We start from the raw sequence: 23,269 nt of genomic DNA on the forward strand, positions 1-23,269 counted from the left end.
TTATACTTACATACATTGTGTTTTATATGAAAATAATAAAACCTTAACCAAATAAAAGATAAAATCTGGAGTACTCAAACTGACCTAATCAGAACTCCTACACCTGAAGATCTCAGGAATAAAATCATTATCAAGGTAAATGTCTTTTAGATTGTTAACATTTGTTCAAGTAGAAATGAAAATATTACAATTCAAAATGTAAAGGAAATTTGTGTCCTTTTTTTCCCATTTCTTTTCAAAACAATAAATATCATTGTTATTTATATTTTATGTTCACCTTTCTTCAGAGAATTGGCAATTTATACTACTGCTGCACACAGTACATATAAAGTGATAAAAATTAAAGAATATTACCCAATAGCCAAACTCTTGGATGACATACTTTGTAATATCACATGTTTATATATTATTTCAAATTTAGGTTGAGTCTCAAAGCTAATAGAATGCTAATCAATGAGCTTGTTTTGGTAAAGTCTTTAAATGATAACCTTGTTCTCGTAGCATTTGTCTGAAGATATTATTCTTTTTATGGTAAAAGTTTGTGCTTTTTGGTTAGAGCATTGTCTCCCCTGATTTGTGTTTCTACCCAGCTGTTCTATTGCTATGCTGCCTCTCTTTGGCTCTCTGATAACAAGGGACAACATGATACAACTTAATCAAGAACTTTATTAACTGTGTGTAATAACAACAAAATACTGTACATTTAGCAGCATGCAAGACTGACTGTACAATAGCTTCACTGTAGATCTGTACTGCTGCAGTCCAGTGAACTGGACTCTGTCTCTGAACTCTGTTCTTTGGTACTCTCCTTGACTCTCCCTAAGAGCTTCTGGAAAGCAATTAAAATGCCATGAGCCCTTTGTCAGTCCTTTCTAAATGATCACATAACCATATCTCTTTTATAAAAATTTGAAGAACTAAAATAAGTCATACTAATTGAATTATAATTTATTGTATGATTTATTGCATAGACGAAAAACATTTTTTTAATTAAGTATTTAAATATTTAAACTCAGATTCAATTTTTTTAAATTTCAAAAGCAAAAAGTGGACAAAAGTATTTCATAAGGGTATCTTCATATTTGCACAGGGTAAAAGACTTCCATCTATAACAGAGAGAGATGCAGACGTGAGTGATGAAGACGAGGCTGCTGACATTCCGAATAATGAAACAAGTGTCAACAACAACAAGACAAAACGAAACTCCAAGATTCAAAAAATCAAATTGAGTCCAGCCTTGAGTAAAATCACAAGTATGAAGAGTGTTGGGTTCAAAACCTTAGAACAATCTGCCCAGCCAGGTACTAGCCATTTAGAAATATTTGCCAGATAACTTGGTTCTCTAAGACATTCCTTTAATAGCAGACCATCTTCTAGATATATTTCTCTTATTTATAACTTAATGTTACTGTCGCTGTCTATACAGTGACTCTTCTTTCATGTCTTCCTACATCTGTTACTTGCTACAATATAACAGCATTTTATTTAAAATTTATCTTTTTTTATACAGCATATATTTCTTAATAAGAAAAAAAATAATTTTTCAATTTCATGATCAATAATGCTTTGAGTTTCTGTGACTGTCTAAGTATCTGAAGGTTTTATTTGAAAATTTATAGAACAGTGAACTTCTTACTATTTTCATATGAATATATTATTGTTTCTAGTATGGCACATTTTCATTCTACTATAGCATTCTTAGTGAGTTTTAGTCAAGTGCATTATACTCCAATCCTGTTTGTTGTGATATATCTAGGAGAGGAGTACTTACGCATCAAAGGCATTAAAAAAATCACAATTTAGCTCAAGATTGATCTTAAATTGAAAATCTCTGGCCTCCATTGGGATTTAAACTCAGAGCTCTCAGTTCAAGCTATTCTGAAGATCCAAAGCTATTATTAATTTGAGAGCAATTCAAGGCTTCATTATTAGTTTGAATGAGACCCTTCAGAAATAATACTGTTCAGTTTGATTTTATAATTCCACATTTTAGCTGTTTTCATTTCTAGTAGAACATTAGTTTTATATTACTCCAATTATATATCTTAAAAGCTCTCTAAATATTAAATGTTGAAAATGTAAAATTTCTCATAGCTTATCAATTATTAAGTAAACCAGAATCTTGTTACCTTAAATTACTAGCAATTATAATGAATATACATTTTGAAGATCTTGCTAATTCTCTAATTAAAAGTAACAAACATTATTCAGAAAAGACCATTATATTTTTAATATATACATATATTTTTGTATTAACTTGTTTAAATTTTATATTTTATATTTTACAGATTCATTTTTTAGTGTTGTGTCCCTTAGTGAATCCAAAGTGGAGAGGTTTATACAGACCAATCCATTAGAATTAAATAAGGTGACCCACAATAGATTGATACGTACTTACCCTGCTGGGTCAAGGACTGACTCAAGTAACTACATACCCATGCCCATGTGGGTCCACGGATGCCAAGTGGGTCAGTGAATAATTTATTTGAAAATGACATATCTTTCTGCTTGGCAGTGTAGTTCTGTGGACCATATGTCTCAGTATGACTTTTTTTTTAAGTCTTTACGCCATCTACCTACCAGCAAAAGAAGTACTCTGTAGATGTATGATATATTAACCATCTAAAATGGAGTCTAGGTAATTTGAAGTAACATTCAAAGTCACTTAATTTTTTCCCATCTTATAGAAAAAGGTCATATATAATCAAACATAAATATGAAAAACCATCATGTTTATTAACAAGTAATTTTTAAGAATATCAGTCCTATTCAGCTATTTCCCTTGCTGAAGAGTATATCAAACTCTTATAATTTGAAGGCAGCTATGTTTGAGTATTTATTGTTCATTCACAGGCCGTCAAATACTGTAAAGAAATAACATATCTCTGTAGATACAGTCTGTAACACTATTGTAACTTCAAAAATTATTGTTTCTTAATATTATGAGCTGATAAGTAAGAAAGTTATAGAGCACAAGCTACCAAACCATATGTCCTGAGATCAAATTGTGGTCAGACATTTTTTCAAAGGATTTCCTGTGCTCATGCATCTGACTTAAGGAAAATGTGACTTGCCTATTTCATCTTCTCACAATAATCGTGAATTCTTGAAGTTACAGAAAGTTATGCTCTTTAGTTTTTCCAAGAAAATTGGATGGCTGGTTGTGTGATATGCTCTTCTGACTGTCATTTTGATGGTTCTGAGTTTGAAACCTCTCCTCTCCCCTCCAGTCATGCAAGAGATTTGAGCAAGCACATAATTATCTTTATTTCTTGAGGAATATCCAAAACTTATAACACACACACACAAAATTATAAAACTTTTGTTATTACTTTTTTCTTTTCAGTGGCCCTAAATTATCAAACAGGGGGAAAAGCAATGCAGTTGAATCAAGGTCGATTTATGGACAATGGTGGTGTGGGTTATGTTTTAAAACCTCCGTTCCTGCTTTCAGGTAAGTAAATGAAACATAGTTTGACATACTCATTGACGCAACTTTTTTAATGAATAAAATAAAACTCATAAAGTTGGCAGGTTCTGTTGGTCTCAACACTTAAATCTTTGGATCATTTTCAAGTATTCTCAATTGATAAACTGTGCACTTCTTTTTGGTTAGAAGATTGGATTACTTGTAAAACAAAAAGTGCATGCTAGTCATTTCTTAGCCAGAAACTTTTATTCTTGAAAATGTTTTTAATGATTAGTTTGGTTAGAGTGTGGTCTGTGCAGGCATTCAAACAACTTGCATTCTATTTAGATAAACACAAATGAACAGAGTAATTTAATGATATGCTTGTTGATTATTATGAACGAATAATAACAAGACTCTGGATATAACTTATAAGACATGAAATCAGCTGTTTAATCTAACGCCATATTGGTTGACAACAACAGTTACAAGGGATGTTACTCCCAAACACCGATTGGTGCAACCTATATAAAACACACATCAACAATGCTAAATGGTTCTTGACTTGACTCTCATGACTAAGAGATGTTTACTGAGGATCTAGGTGAAAACACAGAGGGTTTTACCACAGACAGACAAAAAAAATCATTGAAAAATCACAGACAAAACAGGGTTACAGATAATAGGTAAAAAACATGAAAAACATTTTTAAAAATACTTTTTTAAAAAACAAAGCTTATATTAAGTGTAATTGTATCAATTAGTTTGGATCAGTCATGTATGATGGATATGTATGATTGACCCAGATATATAAATCTGTGCAATTGAAATAATTTTACCAATTGTTTTCTCAATGATGAACCCAGAGACACCTGTGATCTTATCACTTGTCTGGACCAGTTGTGAAGGGGGAAGGATGAAGGTGGTATCTTGATGAATGTCTACATGATCGTTTTTAAATGCATTAAAAAATGTTCTCTCAGGTCTCAAGATTCCTCAAGGGGACTAATATCAACTTATATCACCATATCTGTCAAGTACAATTTCTTTCCCTTGTTCAAGATACCAAACAAAATAATTAATTACCAATAGTTTATTAACTATTTGGTTAATTTTTTTTTTTTCTAATTCTTGTGTTGTCAGGTAAAAGAACAAAATATTGTGCAAAATTTCAGCTTAATCGAAGATTAGGTGTGGGAGAAATAACATACAAACTTTTTACCAGACAGTCAGACAGAGCGAGTTGATATAAACTTTGTAACAAAGCATAGGTAAAAGTCAGTCTGATCAAAATTTTGTTTGATGAAAAAAATAGAACATTTCATTTACGCACTTGACCATATGATGGCATTTGTCATTAAGAAGGAAAGAAGGTCTGTTCATAATTATACATCTGCATATGTTGATGCATATCTTTGTAAAGTATGCTTGCTCTGTAACTGATATCCAACATTGCTTTAGAGCAATGATTGAAATGCCAACAGCATTATCATTTGTGTTTACAGTAAAGTACTGTACCATACATGTCTTTGTAATGTGAGGATTCGCAAAGAGGATTGAGATTATTGTTCAGGATTACGCTACTTGCGACATCTTGGATTATGTTTGCAGCTTTGTGCACAATTCTAATCTGCAAGTGTAAAAAATGCATTGAACAATGATGCAACATGTTGAATGATAGCAGTGGATTGGATAAAACAACAACATGCATTTATGTACTATTTTACTTGGTCTTTCTTTTGTCTGTGTCAAAATACATCTAATACTATCCATCTTATGTATTAAAATTCATGATTTTTTAAATAAACTTACATCCATACCCTATTTTACTTGGTCTGTTATCTATATTTTCACCTGCGCAGTTTAGTGTCCACTACAATATTTTGTTTGTCTACATTTTCATCCACTATGTTTTTGCTACTGTGATGTTTAATCCTCTTTGTCTAGTTGGTCTTTCTTATGAAAGACAGTGCCAACAAGTTATCTTCATATATTTACTCACTTTATAATATTGCGCATCCAACAACAAAAAAACAACCAACAATTGACAAATTATATCTCTGATTCAATTCTATTTATCCTTCATGATCTAAGGGAAGCAACTGATGTATAATGTTCAAACCCTGCCTACTTTCATCACCTGTCATCTTGGAGATTTGAAAGAACATCCAAAATATAGAAACTTTAATATATATTTGAGCTGGGAAACTTATACATTAAAAAATAATCTTTTCTCTAAATCACATTGGTCAATGTCTAGATATATTCCATCTTATTTATTTTGTTAGAATGAGATTCCACTTTTTTATCTCTTACTTATAAAGTTTATTTACTGTACTCTTAGAAGAAAGATTTAAGTTTGTGACTGGGAACCTCAACAGAAGCGCAAACAGCATGAGAAATGTGAAATTGACTGTGAGTATCGTTAAAGGGCAAATGTAGTCCATTTGTTTTTTCCTTATTCATTTACTATCAGCTAATTATTTGCTGTCTTTGTTTTATTGCTTTATCTATGGTTTTTTTTTTTAGATTATTAGTGGCTTTCAATTTCCAAAACCTAAAAACAGTCAGAAAGGGGAGGTAATAGATCCATTTGTGAAAGTGTCAGTTCATGGAGTTGCTGCTGATGAAGCTAAATTTAGAACTAAAGTTATTCAAAACAATGGTAAGCTTTTAGAGCCTTCAGACTCTTTCTGTGTTATCTTAATTCTTTCATAATGATATTTCTACTGCATTTTTTCCCTATATTAGGAGGCACAGTGGCTGAGTGGTAAAGCACTTGGCTTCTGAAGCAGGGGTACTGAGTTCTTATCCTGGTAAAGACTGGGATTTTTAATATCTGGATTTTTAGGGTGCTTCTGAATCCACACAGCTTTAATGGGTACTTGACATTTGTTTGGGAAATGTGAAGGATGTTGGTCGTTGTGATGGCCACATGATGCCCTTTTTAACAGTGGGCCACAGAAACAGATGACCTTTACATCATCTGCCCTATAGACTGCATGGTCTGAAATGGGAACTTTATTTTTTAACTTATTATTCTATATCATTAATTTATGTAATATGTTTAATTGTGTCATTAAAAAATATGCAGAAGCCTTGCTGCCATAAATAAATATGTCCAGTTCTGTGTTCTGTCATTAAAAGTGACAAACCTTTTCCTTACTTAGTAAGAGTTTGATTAAATATGGTGATATAAATGTAGCCTGTATTTTTTTGCAGTGTACTGCCTAAAAATGTTTAGTGTTTTTTGAGTTATTCTGAGAACTTATGGCACCAAAACAAAAACATACGATCCACTTTGCCTGAGCTGCGTTTTTTTTAAAGCTATATTATTATAATGTACCTGATCAACAAGCTGTGCATTACATTACAAATTGCTTTATTTCATTCTTAGATTCTTACCTTTTCAATGAAAACGTATGAAGTTCCTTTAACAAACATTTTTTACAAAACCTGTATCAACTCACTCTGTCTGTCTGTATGGTTAAAAGTTTGAACAAGTTTTTTCACCCATTTCCCATTCTTGGATCAAGTTTAAACTTTGCACAATTATTCATTGAACCTGACAAGACATGAATCAATAAAAAAAAAAAAACAACAATTAGTTAATTAATTGTTGGTGATTAATTATTTTGTTTGATTTTGAAATAAGGGGAATAAAAGCTATTTAATGAGAGATGTGAATGTAGATATGGATTTAGTCCCCTTATTACACTTTGACACATTTTTTCTCCCTCTTCTCAGATCAAGTTGAAATTTTGCAGCATATTTATTCATAGTTGATAACAATACAAGAATCAATAGAAAAATTAACCATTTATTTCATCATTTAGTACTAATTAATTAATCTTGTTTTGTATAACATAAAGGGGGCTAAACCCTGTAATTTTCAGATAAATGTCAGTAATTAGCAGTTATTTCCCTTTAGATAAGCTTTGTTTTTTTTATGTTTTGCTTGTTTTTTTTTTTTCTATTCACCAAATGCTAAAAACATTAACTGCATTTAGGTTAGACTTGAAACTTATGGTAAAATGTTCCTTTTTTTGCCTGTTAGGTTTCAATCCTAGATGGTATGAGACTTTCTCTTTTAAAGTGAAAGTACCAGAACTTGCCCTGTTGAGATTCACTGTAAAAGATCAGGACCCTGGGAAAGATGATTTCATTGGATACTACTGCATTCCCTTGTCTAGCATTCAGGAAGGTCAGAGAAATATCTTCAGTAGAATGCTAATTTTGTGCAATAACTTTTAATCTATAATTCTATTATCGTTAGTGTAATTACTGTGGTGAATGTGAATGTGATTTATCCCATCAGTTGACTTTCTGTGGATACAATTGTAACTTGTGAGAAAATGTTCACAACATGTTTCTGTCGACGGAGGTCATGAAGTGTATTAAAGCCAGACAAGATGGACATAGTTTTTCTTGTTTTAAGTGTTGTAATGTGTCATGGAGCAATAACAGAAGGAAGGTTTATCTCCGAAAACTTTTAATATTGACAACATTCAAAAGGCCAATATTTTTGAAAGTCCTATAAATGCTTTTCAACAGATATTTTTTTAAATTTAAATTTTAAATTCATTATTCTTTTAAGTTTTGTAACAAGGAAAGTTTTTTATTGGAATTGGAAAAGGGGGGGGGGGGGAATTTTGTATCACTACATAAAATAGTCATTATATTTGACTCCGGTTTATCATACCACATCGATACATGATCATTTTGATCTTAACTGAATTTATCAGATTCAGTAATTTAAGATTCTGTACAAATAAATGCCTTGTCCGATTAACCCAATCGAATGTATTGTAAGAACATTATTATGTAAGCTCTATGCAGATCATGTCACTTGATAATAATCCAAGTCTATTTGATTACGGCAATAAAAAAATGGTGACCTGTAGGAAGCAAAATTGTTCAAACATTTTTTATTTTCTTAAGACTTTCTCTATCATGCTTTCCTTGTTTATACCTTTTTTTTCTTTTACTGGAATCTGTCAGACAGTTAGTATAGAGACGCACCATAGTTGACGGACTTTGAACCCGACATTTAGTGGTATTAGTGGGTTTAAGTTTATTTAGGTTATAAGTCATTTGGCGTTAAGAATTCATGGTGACAGAGACTCGACTGTGTCCTAATTCATTAAAATTTTTATCAAGTATCTAATGGTCTGGACATACAACTACAAGATCAAGCCCTATCACAAATCATAGTCCTAATAGTTTATGAGTTTTGTATAAATAAATTTCTTACAACTTTATCAGTGAGTTTTCATGTTATAAAAATGCTTATCTACTGAATAGTCTTGCTTGGAATTGTTAAAAAAAAAAAAAAAAGCTGTCTTTAACTCAGATTTTTAAAATTGCTAATGTTAACCTTTGTGTGTGTGTATATATAACAACAGTAGACTAACCTTGGATACAGACTTCTTTTTTGAAGTAACGTCTGTATTATATAAGATAAGATAAGACTTACCTATTCCAATCTACATGGCTTGAACACATTTAAAAAAAATTAATTATTAAAAGATTGTTTCAACATATTTCTAATGACCAGTTGTAATGACAACTTGACAGCATTACCAGATATTTAACATATACTTTGTGAGCAGATCTAATTTCTTCATTTCTCTCCACAGGGTACAGACATTTTCCACTGTACGACAAGCATGATAACATCTACAGGCAATCACTCATATTCATCCACATCACTATAAGCAGTGCGTGATCCTCTTCTGGAGATTCAATTTGTTTTTCACTGCCATAGTTTTCAAGTTGTTTTTTTTTTATTTCTTCCATTAAATGCTAAAATGTGTTATTTCTTGCAATGTTGTGTTATAATGTAATGATGCTGTATACAATTTAATGATGGTGCTAGTATCATACAGCTTTTCCCATCAAATTAAGAACTCAAGACCAGTGCAATCAGACAGCATTTATGTTTGCTGTTAATTGTATCACCCCTTTTTCTTCATCTTCAGACATCAAATGTAATCAATTTATTTTATATTGGTTAAATGTACAAGTTTTCCTTCCCTGATGGTTGTGCTTACATATATTTGTTTTGAATGTACAAATCCATATCTTATGTAGCGTTTTTATTTGCCAAATCCTCAACATGTATATTTACAAAATGTAATTCGCTTGCATTTTTTCAATAATGTTTTTAATTAAATAAATGCACTAAAATATTTCAATGTAACTGTATCTCAAAGTTATGCAACTTTTCATTCTTCAGCTAACTATTCTGTTTTGGATGTCGAATCACTTTTTAAAAATTGCATCAACTCGACTATGCAGCCATTATTGTTATAACTTGTGAGATACTTTGTATGAGTGTTATCTGTCTAGTTGTAAAGAAAATGGTTTTCTTTTTTTCTAAAGAGATTTCCCAAAGCATCAGCTTGACAATACATTCAAATAAAGATGAGTGAATGTATCAGTATCTTTGTTATTATACTCAAATCTTTCAAAAGTTTATCAATATTTTTTAAAATTTAATTTGATTATTGGCATGATCACATTGAACAAAGGGGGCTGGGTGGACAAGGGAGGGGTTGTTCTGTTATAAAAGATTTGACAAAGCATTTCTTTAAACTTCTACTGCTGATCATTTGTATAAATAAAACTAATAGGCTGGTAGTGTTCTCGTTTATGTAATTTTTTCTCAAACCCACCCCAACAACCAATAACATGACATTTTGATACAAACTATACAATTATTTATTTTATCCTTTACTGTCAATTACTACACAGAATTGAACATTTAATATTTCATCTTATTTATTTGTTAATACATTCAATATAATTAAGGATTAGCAATAGCTACATAATTTTATTTCTTTTTTCATGTGATTAGCTTAACAGGCAAATAAACAACTGCTGATCTGTATCTCATGTTGCATTATTATTTCTTTGTATGACATTCTACACATTGGCAATAAATAGTTTTAGAAGCAACTAGTTCTAAGTTTGTTTTAATTAAGATGTCTTGTCTTGAGTTCATGATAGGAAAGAAAGAAAACATTTTACATCCTCATTAAAAAAATGCCACTACAGTAAAATCTGGTTTTCATTAATGTAAAAAAAATGCCCCTGCGGTAAAATCTGGTTTTCATTATTGTAAAAAATGCCACTGCAGTAAAATCTGATTTTCATTACGCATCAAATTGAAACATTCAAATCTTTAAGCTGTCAGATTTTTTATGACATTTTACAAACAATAAAATTGAGGAAAAAAAAAAAGGATAAAATTTAAGTCTTTAATCAAATTTAAATATTATAAAAATAAGCTCACAACAGTTTATCTGCTTCCTTATAAAGTGACACAATGTTCATGATATATTGGACAATTCTTTCAAGTACTACAACCAAAATAAATAATGTGGAGCCCTTCATTTTCTTTTTTTTTTATTCAATTTTGGTTCTAAAAATTCACTTTAAACATAGAATTTAAGGAAAAAAACAAACAAAACAATTGGAACTGGTGATGATCAAATGTATAGATCCATGGACGTCCTGTGTACAATTTAGGTTGATTCAGTTGATCCAAGTTTTAATGGCAAACACTCATGCATTCACACAGTTACTATATACAAACACAAGGTTGTTGGTTAAGGTAAATGGATATCACAAATTCTGTATACACATTACATCAGGCCTGGAGAGTTCACTTCTCTTCACACCATTCATTCTCCTTCCGAACCTAGAGAAAGATTAAAAATCAAAGTTTTATTGGACTTTGAACCTAGAAAAAAGATTGAAAATCAGTTTTATTTGACAATCACAAGTACATTAGCACATAGGTTGGTTTATCTTCCTCTAGCAGATTTTCACTGCTGAGATGTAAGCTCTTTTGCAAGTCGGGTGGGCCATACATCATATGGGACAGTTCACTGCAGAACATGACATAAAGAAAAGATTTTTTTAAAATTTGGAATTGATCTCGTTCTCAGTAGTTGGTCAAAGTATTAACAACCCTTGTTAACCATTGGCCACAGAAACAGCACCAAGATACTGCTAGGTCTTCAATGAACCTAAATAAGTAAATTTTACAGTGGCTAAGGATAAAATAACAATGTTTCCATTATTTTAAACAAATCCTTGTTCCCATTATCAATTCATCTGAATGAAAAGATTGAGCAGTAAATGAAGACACTGTGACCAGCAAGAGGACTAACACTAGTTTTACTTTCCCCAGCTTATACCAGTAGCCATTGTGATTTAGGTGCACCTCAGTTTAAACCAGTGAGATGTTTCCTAAAAGAATTGTAATTTAAAACATAATAATGGCTTGTAAAAGATTAACCTCTTAAAGATACATGACATTTTGATACACAGTACTAAAATGACTTGAGAACTTACTTGTTCTTCCTCTGCTGGTGTGAAATCATTCTTGATGTTAAATGTTTTCCTGATCTCCTCAGGAGATTTCCCTTTGATCATATTGGCTACAGTCTTACAAGTTACATCTAGTAAACCTTTAATGTCTAAGTAGTTAGCAGCCTGGACATTAGGAAAGACAAAAAGAACAATTGACTTGACTGGAGTGAAACACATTGTATGGTTTAGTGATGAGAAATGTAATGCTATAAAAAATATTCATGAATAGTAATAAGGTCAAAGGTCAGCTTACCAAAATGAGTTCAAATAATGTGCCCTGATCAACTTTGAGAAACTCTGCATCCCAGGAACAAATATCGTCTGTACGTTTCTCTTTGTTTTCATCATCCTCAGGGGGTGGAGGATCATCACGGTGAAAAGTACACCACTGGATCACTTTCTTGAGTATGGCAGCATTCACATTTGGCAATGGAACTGGTTCATCTTCATCCTCATCCATGCCCAAATCTGTTGAGTTGGAATAAAACTTACAGGACAGGTTTCAAATAGAAGTAATTAACACTTGATTTCTATCATTTATCTATGCAGTCAAAATGTCCAATGCAATGAGGATCTGAACTAATTCAACCTGAGAGAAGTAGTAATCATTCATATTCTTTCTCTGCAAGCTATTTAGATGACAGAAACAAAAAGCTTTGAGGAAAAAAAACAAAAAACTTTTTAGATTACCTCATTAGAATGAGCATTCTTTTTTACTGTGAATGAAAACCTAGATTTTTTGGTATTTGGTATTTTGGTACATCGGCACAATTTAGGCCATGTCGTGCCAAGAACTATTAGATAGGACCTCATCAAAGGCCATGACTGTGGTAAAATGGCCTACTAACAAGAGCGTTCTCTTTAATATGTAAAGATTATCATTAGAAACTATTATTAGACACTAGAGTGTGACTAGATCATAACAAAAAGGGCTTGCCAGATTTTCCTAAGCCAATGTGGCTTTAAGAAAGAGTGACAAAAAAACAAGACAACTTTTCTAGGAGCAAAAAATCAAAATGATACTGTTGTTGGTCAGTTTTCTCGCATGGATGTCAAGTTGCAAAAATATCCGGCGCAGATCTTAGAAATTGTTTCCATAAACTTACTTCAATTACTTCATACACATTTATAAATTGATAAGCTTGATATGGAGCATGTTTCTGCCACTTAACTTTCACACCACTTGTTCTACTTACCTTCTAACATAGTTTTGATAGTGACTGACTGCTTAGCTATCTCAACATCCACTTCAAATACCTCTCCATCAGAGCTTTGTAACTTGATCATAGGCATCTAGAATTGTACGATATAGTGGTTTTTTTTTTTAAATAAATATGTTCATCACATTAGTATTTGAAAAAAAAAAGTTTTTCAATTATGTTTTTTAATAAATGTCAAAAGCTGTATATCTTATCTTATATAATACAGACATTACTTCAAAAAAGAAGATGATTACGTCCTACGCGTCATGCATTTAGTCATGCATATTAACCAATGACTTAAACTCTGCCAAGTCACTGGTTTTCCTGGCTAGCTCAGGCAACCCATTCCATGCTCTAATAGCACTAGGGAAGAAGGAAATTTGTACAAATTTGTTCTAGCATATGGGACGAGGAATGTGCCTTTATCTTTGTGTCTTTCAGAGTATTTTATTAAATTTTGTTTTTGTATATGAAGATTATGGTTCAGTGTTTTAAATATAATTGCTACTTTACTTTTGAGCCTTCTGTCCTGAAGGCTTTCTAAATTTAGTAATTTTACTAAAGGTGTTACTCTAGTCAAATGTGAATATTCGTTTGTTATGAATCTCCTTGCTCTATTTTGTGTCTGTTCCAGTTTCTTAATGTTTTCTTGAGTTGAGGGGTCCCAAACGGAGGATGCATATTCTATTATTGGCCTAACCAAGGTTAAATAACATTTTAGTTTTATGTTCTTATTTGATTTATAGAAATTTCTTTTAATAAATCCTAATGCTTTGATTTTTTTATAGTTTCATCAATATGTGAATTCCATGACAGTTTTAGTCTGTGTTACTGGTTTGCCATGAATAAGATAAGTGGAATTAATTTGTTTTAGTTGTTTTGTTACTCTTAACAACTGACATTTTTCTGGGTGGAAAGACATGCTCCAATTTGATTCCCATTTCTGTAATTCATCTAATTCTCTTTGTAAAATATCTGTGTCTTGTGTTGTTTTTATTGTTCTATATATTATGCAATTGTCTGCAAATAATCTGACTTTTGTTCCTGAAGTAAAGCAATTTGGTAAATCATTTATGTAAATTAAAAATAGTAGTGGACCCAAGACTGTTCCTTGAGGTACACCTGAGTTTACTGTTATCAGTGTTGATTTAGAGCCATTTATTATTACAGTTTGTATATAATGTGATTTAGTTTATTTCATTATATAAAATTGGGTATGTATGCCAAAGTGTCTTACTATGCGAATTTTTTTTTTCCCTCAGACTATAATATCAAACACCTTCCAAACCACATCAAAAGTTATGTATTTAATTCTAATTCTTTCAATTCAAGCATTTTCTACTCAATCACGAGCTGAACTAGCATGTGGATAAGAAAAGAAAGGACTAAATGCCATAACCCACGTTCTAGTGATATTTCAAAATTAAAGAATGGTCAATGCTATAAATAGATTTTCGACTTTCTTGGGTCTTAGTCAAAATCTTTGAACCATGTGGTAGTATTTGCAGTTTTGATGCGGAGACCATGGCAGTCTGTGAAGCCTTAAAAGTCATTGACTCTCGACTAGGCGAGGGACATTTGAGGGCAACACAGATTGTTGTGGTCACTGACTCAAAATCTGTATTATAGGCTTTGCAAAGCCCTGGACTATGGCCCCCCAAAATCGACATTGTCATCATGGCTTCACACAACATAAAGCTATGGCACCCCTGTAATAATGCAGTGGGTATCGAGACACATAGGTGTGACTGGCAAACACTATTGAAGACTCCTTGGCCCACTGAACAGGCTGTAAATTTTCATCATGCTCTGGCTATAATTCACAAAACAAAAATGGAAAGGAACAAGTCCCAAAAAGCCAGTGGAGTCTGGGAGCGCATGAGGCGCCCTGACCCCACTTCTCCGTGGTGGAGACTGTCCAGACCTGAGCAAGCAATTATAGCACAGTGCAGGACATATTTCTCATGGCTATGGCCAAATTTTGATTCACGGTGCCCCCGCTGCAAAGAAGAAGAGGAAACCGTGCCTCATATTCTGTTTGACTGCCCCAGACTTGATGATCTCCGTCTCGACAGGTCTGGGAAACCAAAAATTCTCGACCTGTATGGTGACAATGTTTGCACTACGCAAGACAGCAGGGTTTCTGTCCAGGGCTTTTGCAAAAATGGAGTCTGATGATGATGATCAAGAGATTTAGCAATTGCAGGGGATAGCATACATAGTATAATTGGGGGGGGGGGGGGGGAAGGGAGGTAATTAAATTATATATTTTTTAAAAATTTTACATTAAGAAAAAAAAAATTTTATTAGTCAAAATAATGTTTAACAAACATGTATTTATAAATTGCTTGCATGTTTTCTGTCTTTTAGCAAATTAGCTACTAAGAATGGTTTTATTTTTGCTTTAAAAATTAAAAAAAACTTTCTTAGATGATAAACATTACAATATATACATATTTTAATGCCAAAGCCCCAGTCAACACCAATAATACTATATCACTGTAAATATTATCCAGACAACCAGAAATAAGCAACAGGACAAAATGAACCTGACAGCATTGCTGGAATACACCTGGTCTAGACCACCAGATAGAAAGCTTGGAATACACCTGGTCTAGACCACCAGATAGAAAGCTTGGACAAAGTCCAAACGTATCTCAGAGGAAAAATTGGAGAAGGAATGCAAGTGCTGGCTAGACTATCTAGTCCAAAGATATGGAATCTGATTCCAAAATGAAAAATGTACAGGGACCTGTCCTGTAACTCTACCAGACTCCCTCCCCTTTCCTCCTGGGTGGCACAGGACAAAAGTCAAGTGCCCAGAGGAAGAGAAGGTTCAAATTGTAATAGGACGGCTCTGAGCACGACATAAGATGTAGAATACAGCCTTCAAGGGACAGCCATTTCGATTGATGCAATGCTTCTCTCATTTGTTTCCCAAAAACAGCCATTCCGATGGCTACTATCACTATTTCCTATAAATAAAAATACCTTTATCATTCATTAATAAAACAAAAGTATCTGTACCACTTAATTCATTTATTTCTTGTACTCTATATGTGTTATTCTGTTTTGAAATTATGTATTTATGTAACATTTTTTCTCTCCTTGTAAATAAGTATGTTCTCCCTTCATGTACCCTTATCTTGTATATATATGTATATATATATATATGTCTGTTTAAATTTCCTTTTGTAGTGTTTCATTTGTTGGGAAAAAAAATAAAAATAAATATATATATGTGTGTGTGTGTGTGTGTGTTCCCCTGTCAATCCTGAAGCCAAATGTGTAGGTCTTGCTTATTGACTAATTTATAAAAATATGGTACAAGACTAACAAGAGTATAAATGTAGGAGACAAAGGGGAGTGTTCAATGTCAATAAGGCAACTTTATCTATACTTTAAATATATAGATCTAGATAGACTAAAGAGAGATATAGCTACATCTATTTATTTATATAGAGAGGAAGAAACTAGCTGGTCACAAGCTCAACTAATGATACTAGTATTACTAGATATCTACTGGTGATCTAAAGTGGACTGTACTCAGTACTCTGTAATGCACTAACTGACTAACAAGAAGGGATGGTATACAGGTTCCATGTCGATTAACTCAACTGAAACTTCAAACTCTAGATCTAGTGACTAATATAGATCTAGACTTCTAGGTCCTGAGTCTAGCTAAGTGACAGTAAGTATTAAGTCTAATATGAATACCAATCATCATCAAGTATGATCTAGATTCTAATTCTAGATCTACTAGAATCTAGATTTAGTTAGATTGGATGTGATGATGTAGAGTATTGAATTGAGTATTGTAGAGTAGATCTACTCAGATTACAAAGTACAGACTACAGTTACAGTCTACAGTTACACTGTACAGTAGTGTACAGTTACTTGAGTTACAGTAGATCTAGAATGCTAGATATAGATGTAAATATAATAATGTTATAAACTATCATTCTAATGAGGGGACTAATGAGTAAAGTAATGTCTAATGATCAGTCTCTATGACTGTAAATCTACGAGTACGAATTTAAAAGTGACTAGTGGACTAGAGTCACTAGTCTAGTCAGGTATTGAGTATTATATGAGGTATTCAATATTCATCAACTTCAAGACTCAAGTCTAGATTCTAGATCAACAATTTTGTAAATATGCTAAATCTATCGTTCAGTAAATTATATAACAAAGTAACCTTTTAAGTATCTAGATGTATGACGCTAGCAGAGAAAGTAGAAATCTAAATGTAGTCCTAGAATTGATGCTTTCCAATAATAAAGCAGATCTAGACTATAGATTAGGTATTTCTGTTATTTTCTTTCTGTTCTGTAGGATACGGTAAGGCTGATAATAGATATAGATCTTGATCTAGAATCTTAAAAGAGCAAAATATTTTTTGACTCTTTTTTTTATTTTTTTATTATTGTTTTATTTTTTGATAAGCATACGTTCATAAATATTTTTACAATATTTTATATTTTTGTTTCGAGATATTTACACAGAAAAAAAAAACAGTTACATCTAGATCTATTATTATTTAAACTATGAAATAGAAACTGTTTTAAAAAAAAAAGCCAAACGGGCAATTCAGAAAGACGTGCTGCCCTCTCGAGGAATCACCAAAAACTGCATCATTATATGTGACAGCATACAAATATGACGTAGATAGGCATAGTTTCTATGATAGAACTATATCTAGAGTAGATTTAGATTAGATAGATCTATATATATATATATTACTAATTCATTAATCATAAATAGGTATCGTCAAAGTTTGATTTTAACATTTGATTCTCTTGCTACTATTTTAGTTTAGACAGTTTAGTTTTAGATCTATATTGATTTTAGTATTTACAATTACATATTTAAAAAAAAATAAAGAAAATAGGCCCTACTATGTAGGCCTATAGAAAAATATACAGAACTCTATCTAGAGTAGGAGATATATAGCCTAGACGTACCTGTGGCATTTGATATTTATTGCGGTAGCTATTTTTGATGTCTCATAAACAGCGAAATAAATCACGGAACATTTTTTTTTCAAAAGTAATATACTGTTTCTCAAACTGTCACAAGAGACACTTGCATACAAAACTGCAATTTCCTTTCGTTCCCCCCCCCCCCTCCCCTTCCCGTCCCATTAGCCAACTAGGAGGTCTGTCGCTGAAAGCTCCGCCAGCGGAGTCAAAGACAGCAGAGCTCCTGTGTCAAGAGGTTGTTTTTTTTTTTGTGTGAATCTGAGCTGCAAGAACGCATCATACTGGCGCATCACAGAAACGAGAGACACGGACCGATAATGATGAACATTCGAAGCACAAGTAGATGTTTTGTAATTGACTTTATCCTTGTAAAATCATCATCACATTTATGAAGGCGTTAATCAAAGCTGTTTTGATAATTTAAAAAATATTTTTAAAAACGTCAACGATGGTAGAACACGTGGACAAATTGTGGCCATTTTGACAAGAAAAGAAGATTAGATTATCTTTGGAAAATAAATATCTATCGAAGTCTAATTTTACTTGATTGATATTCAAATAGGGATGCAATAGAACAGATTGTTTGGAATTCGCTGTTGTATTTATTGTAAGGTTGTTTAGGTTGCCAACTAGAAAACAATTTTCGAAAAAAAATATGCATGCGCTAGAATCGATTTTTACTTGCTTTCTTGCAGGCAAATGAACGATTCTATCGAAATTTTCAATCAGTTTTTATTTAATGGTTAAAGTTATCTAATTAGTAAGCCGTGTATTCGTTATAATTGATCGCGAATAATTTTTAATCAACGCGTAGCCATATTAAACACTAGAAATATCAACATTCGGTAATTAGCAGCGTAGCTAGGAATTTGCCATCATTTGGGGGCTCCTTCATTTTGTTTAATATTTAATGTAAAAAAATTTTCGAACACTCATTTGGGGGTCACCCTCAAGTGGAGGCCCGTGGGGGGAGGGGGATTTTAAAATCCCCCCACCCTAGCTACGCCACTGGTAATTAGCCGATATTTTCTGATAAAACTCAAAAGCTAAATAGGTCCTTTCTTCGGAAATTCAGGGACTTCCGAAGTCTAGATATCTGCGAATCCTCCTGACAAAATTCCCTTATTTCAATGCTGCTAGAACTGACCCCAAAACACCCCTATAGAAAGAAAACTATTTGGAGAGCTGCCTGATTTGGAACCACTGCGCACGCGCAGTTCATCTCATGTATTGGTCTAGTCATCTGAAAGCTCCAACATAATAAAATAAAACGAAGAAGATTTTCACTAGAAGCACTATAAAGATTGACGCCATTGTCGTTAGAAACACTATAAAGATTGATGCCACTGTCGCTAGAAACACTATAAAGACAATAACGATTGATGTCCTTGTCGCTAGAAACACTATAAAGATTGATACCATTGTCGCTAGAAACACTATAAAGATTGATGTCCTTGTCGCTAGAAACACTATAAAGATTGATCTAAATTTGTTAGTTGCGAAGGAGAAGTAATAAATTCTTATTTATATACTCCTTGAAAATGTGCTCAAAACGGGTAGGCCTACCGGTAATTATTCCAAAACAATATCCGGTCCAAGGCATAATCCATGTCTCATTTCCCTCTGTATGTTGGGTGTGTCTTTTATGTGCATGTGTGTGTGTGTCAATAATAATAAGGCTTGTCTTCGAGTCCGAGGATTAATGAGGAATGCTGTATTTTCCTGTGGCTACGCAGCCCCACCTGTGACCTATATATTTTGCCACATCCAGGGCTTGCACTGGATGTGTGTCAATACTTAACCTTTAACTTCTTTGTCTGGCTTTTTTTTTATCTTCTTTCAAATACTTTTTTTTTCTGAGCACATTTGTTTTTTTGATATAACTAATACGTCTGCTGGTTTGAGCGATGTCTTCTCAACTAAAGGATAAAATAATGTTTAGGTCTACGGTTTCATTGTGAATGCTTGACAAGAGAGGACATTTTTTGTTTGTTCTAGACATAGTTATAACCCAAATACATATCTGCAGTGTTTATAAAGTAAATATAATTATTATAATGTACTGGAATCCCTTTACAAAGCTACCGAGAGGTTAATATACATTTAGGCCTTGACCATTATAGTATATTATACCGGTACTTTAAAAAAAAAGAAAATCACTTTGGTCCGGCAGGTCCGCGCCTCTTCCTCTTTGGTTGTCCATCCCTGCAGAATGAAATCTTTATATATTAAAAGTAATGAGACATTTGTTTCTTTTAACTTTACATTTACTTTAACCTATCCTTTAGTCTGTTGGGGCACCAGGCAAGATTTGTTGACCGTCTTTCTCCATTCCTGTCTGTCTTTTGCCTTAGAAGGAAGCTCTTTTATAAATAGCGGAGTTTAACAAGGATGTGTCCTGGCCCCAACTGTCTTGGAATAGGCCTACTATTTTCACTGCTAATCCATAACGCGTTTGACAAATAAACCGAAGGCATCTATCTCCATTCCAGATTTGATGGCAAACTTCTAAATATTGCCAGACTTAGGACTAAAACTAAAATTAGAGCCACCCTCGTAAGAGATATGCGATGATTCAGCGGTAGTGGCACACTCACAAGAGGAACTTCAGTCACTAATGTCCCGCTTCTCTCAGGCCAGTAAAGAGTATGGCTTAACAATTAGCACAAAGAAAACAAATGTTATGGGACCACCTGCTACAACACCACCCTCCATCCTCATAGACGATAACAAGCTGGATGCCGTAAAGGAATTCTGCTATCCGGGATCCACTATTCAAGATGACCTGTCTCTAGAAGAGGAGATAATAAAAAAAAAACGCATAGGGAAGGCTGCCTCGACCTTCGCTAGACTCAGGTCAAGAGTTTGGGAAAACCAGAAGCTCACTACAGTGACCAAAATGGAAGTCTACAAGGCATGTGTTATGAGTACGCTACTGTATGGCAGTGAATCATGGACCACCTACGCAAAGCAGGACAAAAAACTAAACTCATTCCATTTGCGATGTCTCCATAGGATCTTGAAAATCACATGGAAAGAAAGAGTCCTTGCACGAACAGGTATTCCCAGCATCTTTACAGCCCTCAGACAACGCCACTTGCGCTGGCTTGGACATGTTCGCCGGATGGAGGACAATCGCATCCCGAAATTCATCCTCTAAGGACAACTCGCGACTCGCTCAAGAAAAACTGGTCGCCCCCACCTCCGTTACATGGATGTTATAAAATGGGACCTAAAATCAGTGAACATCAATAGGCCTACTGACCATTGGGAAGACATAGCTCTAGACCGCACCAGATGGAGAGAGACAGTGACCAAGAAAGCTATGGACAACGAAAAAGCATGAGCCTCAGCTCAGAAAAACGTACAATGTGAAAGATGGCCAGCTCCTCTAGTACCGAAGCTAAATCCACCTTAACCTGCGATATTTGTGGACGGGAGTGTCTTTCCAAAATAGGGCTCCACAGCCACATGAAAAAGTGTGCGAGTTGAACCATAGTCGTTCCACAACTGAAGGAGGCCAACAATCCTTTAGTCTGTTGGGGCGTTGGAGCACCAGGCAAGATTTGTTGACCGTCTTTCTCCATTCCTATCATTTGCCTTAGATGGAAGCTCTTTTAACAGCAGGCCAGTTTACTCTTTTTTGTTAACTTCCAATCGCTTTCTCTGTCTGCCTCTTCTTTTTCCTGGTACTGTTCCCTGAAGACCTTGTAATATGGCCATAGATTTTTAGCTTGCTTTTTTTTTTTACTCTAGTTAGCAGGTCATCATGGGGTCCAATCGCTGCAGTGACCCTGTCTCTCATCTCTTGGTTTGTGATGCGGTCTCTGAATGTGATACATAGGATCCTTCTTAGCATCTCAATTCCGTTGCTAGGATCCTCCTCTCTAGCTCTGCAGTCAGTGTCGAAGACTCGCAAGAATATAAGAATGTGGCCATGACCAGGGAGCGCATCAATCTGATTTTGGTGCTGACTTTGTCTTTCCATTATATTTTTTTTTCAGCTGAGACAATAGCTCCGAGGTGTTTGAAACTACTGACACTGTTGGCTATTGGTCATATTTTTTTTTCGGCATTTACTTGCATACCATATACTGCGGAGGAGGCGCGGTGGTTGAGCGGTAAAGCGCTTGGCTTCTGAACCGGGGGTCCCGGGTTCGAATCCTGGTGAAGACTGAGATTTTTATTTCGGAATCCTTAGGCGCCTCTGAGTCCACCCAGCTCTAATGGGTACCTGGCATTAGTTGGGGAAAAAGTAAAGGCGGTTGGTCGTTGTGCTGGCCACATAACACCTTCGTTAACCGTAGGCCACAGAATCAGATGACCTTTACATCATCTGCCCTATAGACCACAAGGTCTGAAAGGGGAACTTTACTTTACTTTTTTTACTGCGGAAGTCCTGTCTATGCCCTTCACCAGGTCAGCTAGTTCTTCTTCTGTCCCTGCTAGGCCATCATTGTCATTCGCTGCGTAAGTCTTGTCTATGCCCTTCACCAAGTCAGCTAGTTCTTCTTCTGTCCCTGCTAGGCCAACATTGTCATTCGCTGCGTAAGTCTTGTCTATGCCCTTCACCAAGTCAGCTAGTTCTTCTTCTGTCCCTGCTAGGCCACCATTGTCATTCGCTGCGGAAGTCTTGTCTATGCCCTTCACCAAGTCAGCTAGTTCTTCTTCTGTCCCTGCTAGGCCAACATTGTCATTCGCTGCGTAAGTCTTGTCTATGCCCTTCACCAAGTCAGCTAGTTCTTCTTCTGTCCCTGCTAGGCCACCATTGTCATTCGCTGCGGAAGTCTTGTCTATGCCCTTCACCAAGTCAGCTAGTTCTTCTTTTGTCCCTGCTAGGCTACCATTGTCATTCGCGAAGCGCAAGTTAGTCATTCTTCTTCCTACAATGCTTACTGTACCTTCATAGCCCCCCGAGAGCATTTTCCATTATCCTTAAAAGTAGATATTGAAAAGTGTTGGTGAGAGGCAGTGAGAGTAGGCAGTCCCCAATAGTATTGTTCAGAAGGGAGGAGGTTCATGCAAAAAAAAAAAATACCCCCCCCCCCCCCCCCAAAAAAAAAAAAATGTAATTTGGTAACCTTCGTATATCATCATTCTTGCATTTTTCGGTTATTTTAAAATTCAAGAGCCTATCATCTTTTGTGTAGACACTGAATAATTAATTACTTTCCCTTAAAATTCGATAGTTAAATTGAAAAATAGTATTAAAACAACGGTAGGCCTATAACTATAACTGTGATTATTTGATAATATCATTTTTCTCCCATTCAAGCGAGGTAACGCTTGTTGAA

The 23,269-nt window shown here is 34.1% G+C and overlaps 2 protein-coding genes across 7 annotated transcripts in view; one reads left to right on the top strand and one right to left on the bottom strand.

The window, feature by feature from the left end:
- Window positions 1–10,369, top strand: part of LOC106074676 (1-phosphatidylinositol 4,5-bisphosphate phosphodiesterase delta-4-like) — a 96,876-nt gene extending 86,507 nt beyond the window's left edge. For all 6 annotated transcript variants that reach the window (XM_056043354.1, XM_056043355.1, XM_056043356.1 and 3 more), the window contains 8 exons: window positions 59–135; window positions 1,091–1,301; window positions 2,289–2,468; window positions 3,347–3,454; window positions 5,754–5,824; window positions 5,939–6,074; window positions 7,467–7,613; window positions 9,049–10,369. In XM_056043354.1, coding sequence (XP_055899329.1) covers window positions 59–135; window positions 1,091–1,301; window positions 2,289–2,468; window positions 3,347–3,454; window positions 5,754–5,824; window positions 5,939–6,074; window positions 7,467–7,613; window positions 9,049–9,137 — 1,019 coding nt within the window. In that variant the 3' untranslated portion in view covers window positions 9,138–10,369. The remainder of the gene's footprint in view (window positions 1–58; window positions 136–1,090; window positions 1,302–2,288; window positions 2,469–3,346; window positions 3,455–5,753; window positions 5,825–5,938; window positions 6,075–7,466; window positions 7,614–9,048) is intronic.
- Window positions 10,370–10,657: 288 nt separating this feature from the next.
- On the bottom strand, window positions 10,658–17,354 carry LOC106074681 (S-phase kinase-associated protein 1). The gene is made up of 5 exons (XM_013235499.2): window positions 17,192–17,354; window positions 12,988–13,084; window positions 12,045–12,259; window positions 11,774–11,914; window positions 10,658–11,114 (listed from the first exon to the last, which is right to left on the bottom strand). Exons 2-5 carry the CDS (start codon window positions 13,082–13,084, stop codon window positions 11,079–11,081), a joined length of 489 nt encoding a protein of 162 aa, XP_013090953.1. The 5' UTR covers window positions 17,192–17,354; the 3' UTR covers window positions 10,658–11,078.
- Window positions 17,355–23,269: the final 5,915 nt, after the last annotated feature.

The sequence above is a fragment of the Biomphalaria glabrata genome, chromosome 10, assembly GCF_947242115.1.
Source record: "Biomphalaria glabrata chromosome 10, xgBioGlab47.1, whole genome shotgun sequence".
Lineage (NCBI taxonomy): Eukaryota > Metazoa > Mollusca > Gastropoda > Planorbidae > Biomphalaria > Biomphalaria glabrata.

Coding starts and splice junctions, on each gene's coding strand:
- LOC106074681 (XM_013235499.2), bottom strand. CDS start 13,084: ATGCCTATGATCAAGTTACAAAGCTCTGATGGAGAGGTATTTGAAGTG. Junction 12,260..12,987: donor TATCAAAACTATGTTAGAAG/GTAAGTAGAACA, acceptor CCAACTCAACAG/ATTTGGGCATGGATGAGGAT. Junction 11,915..12,044: donor CATTATTTGAACTCATTTTG/GTAAGCTGACCT, acceptor CCTAATGTCCAG/GCTGCTAACTACTTAGACAT.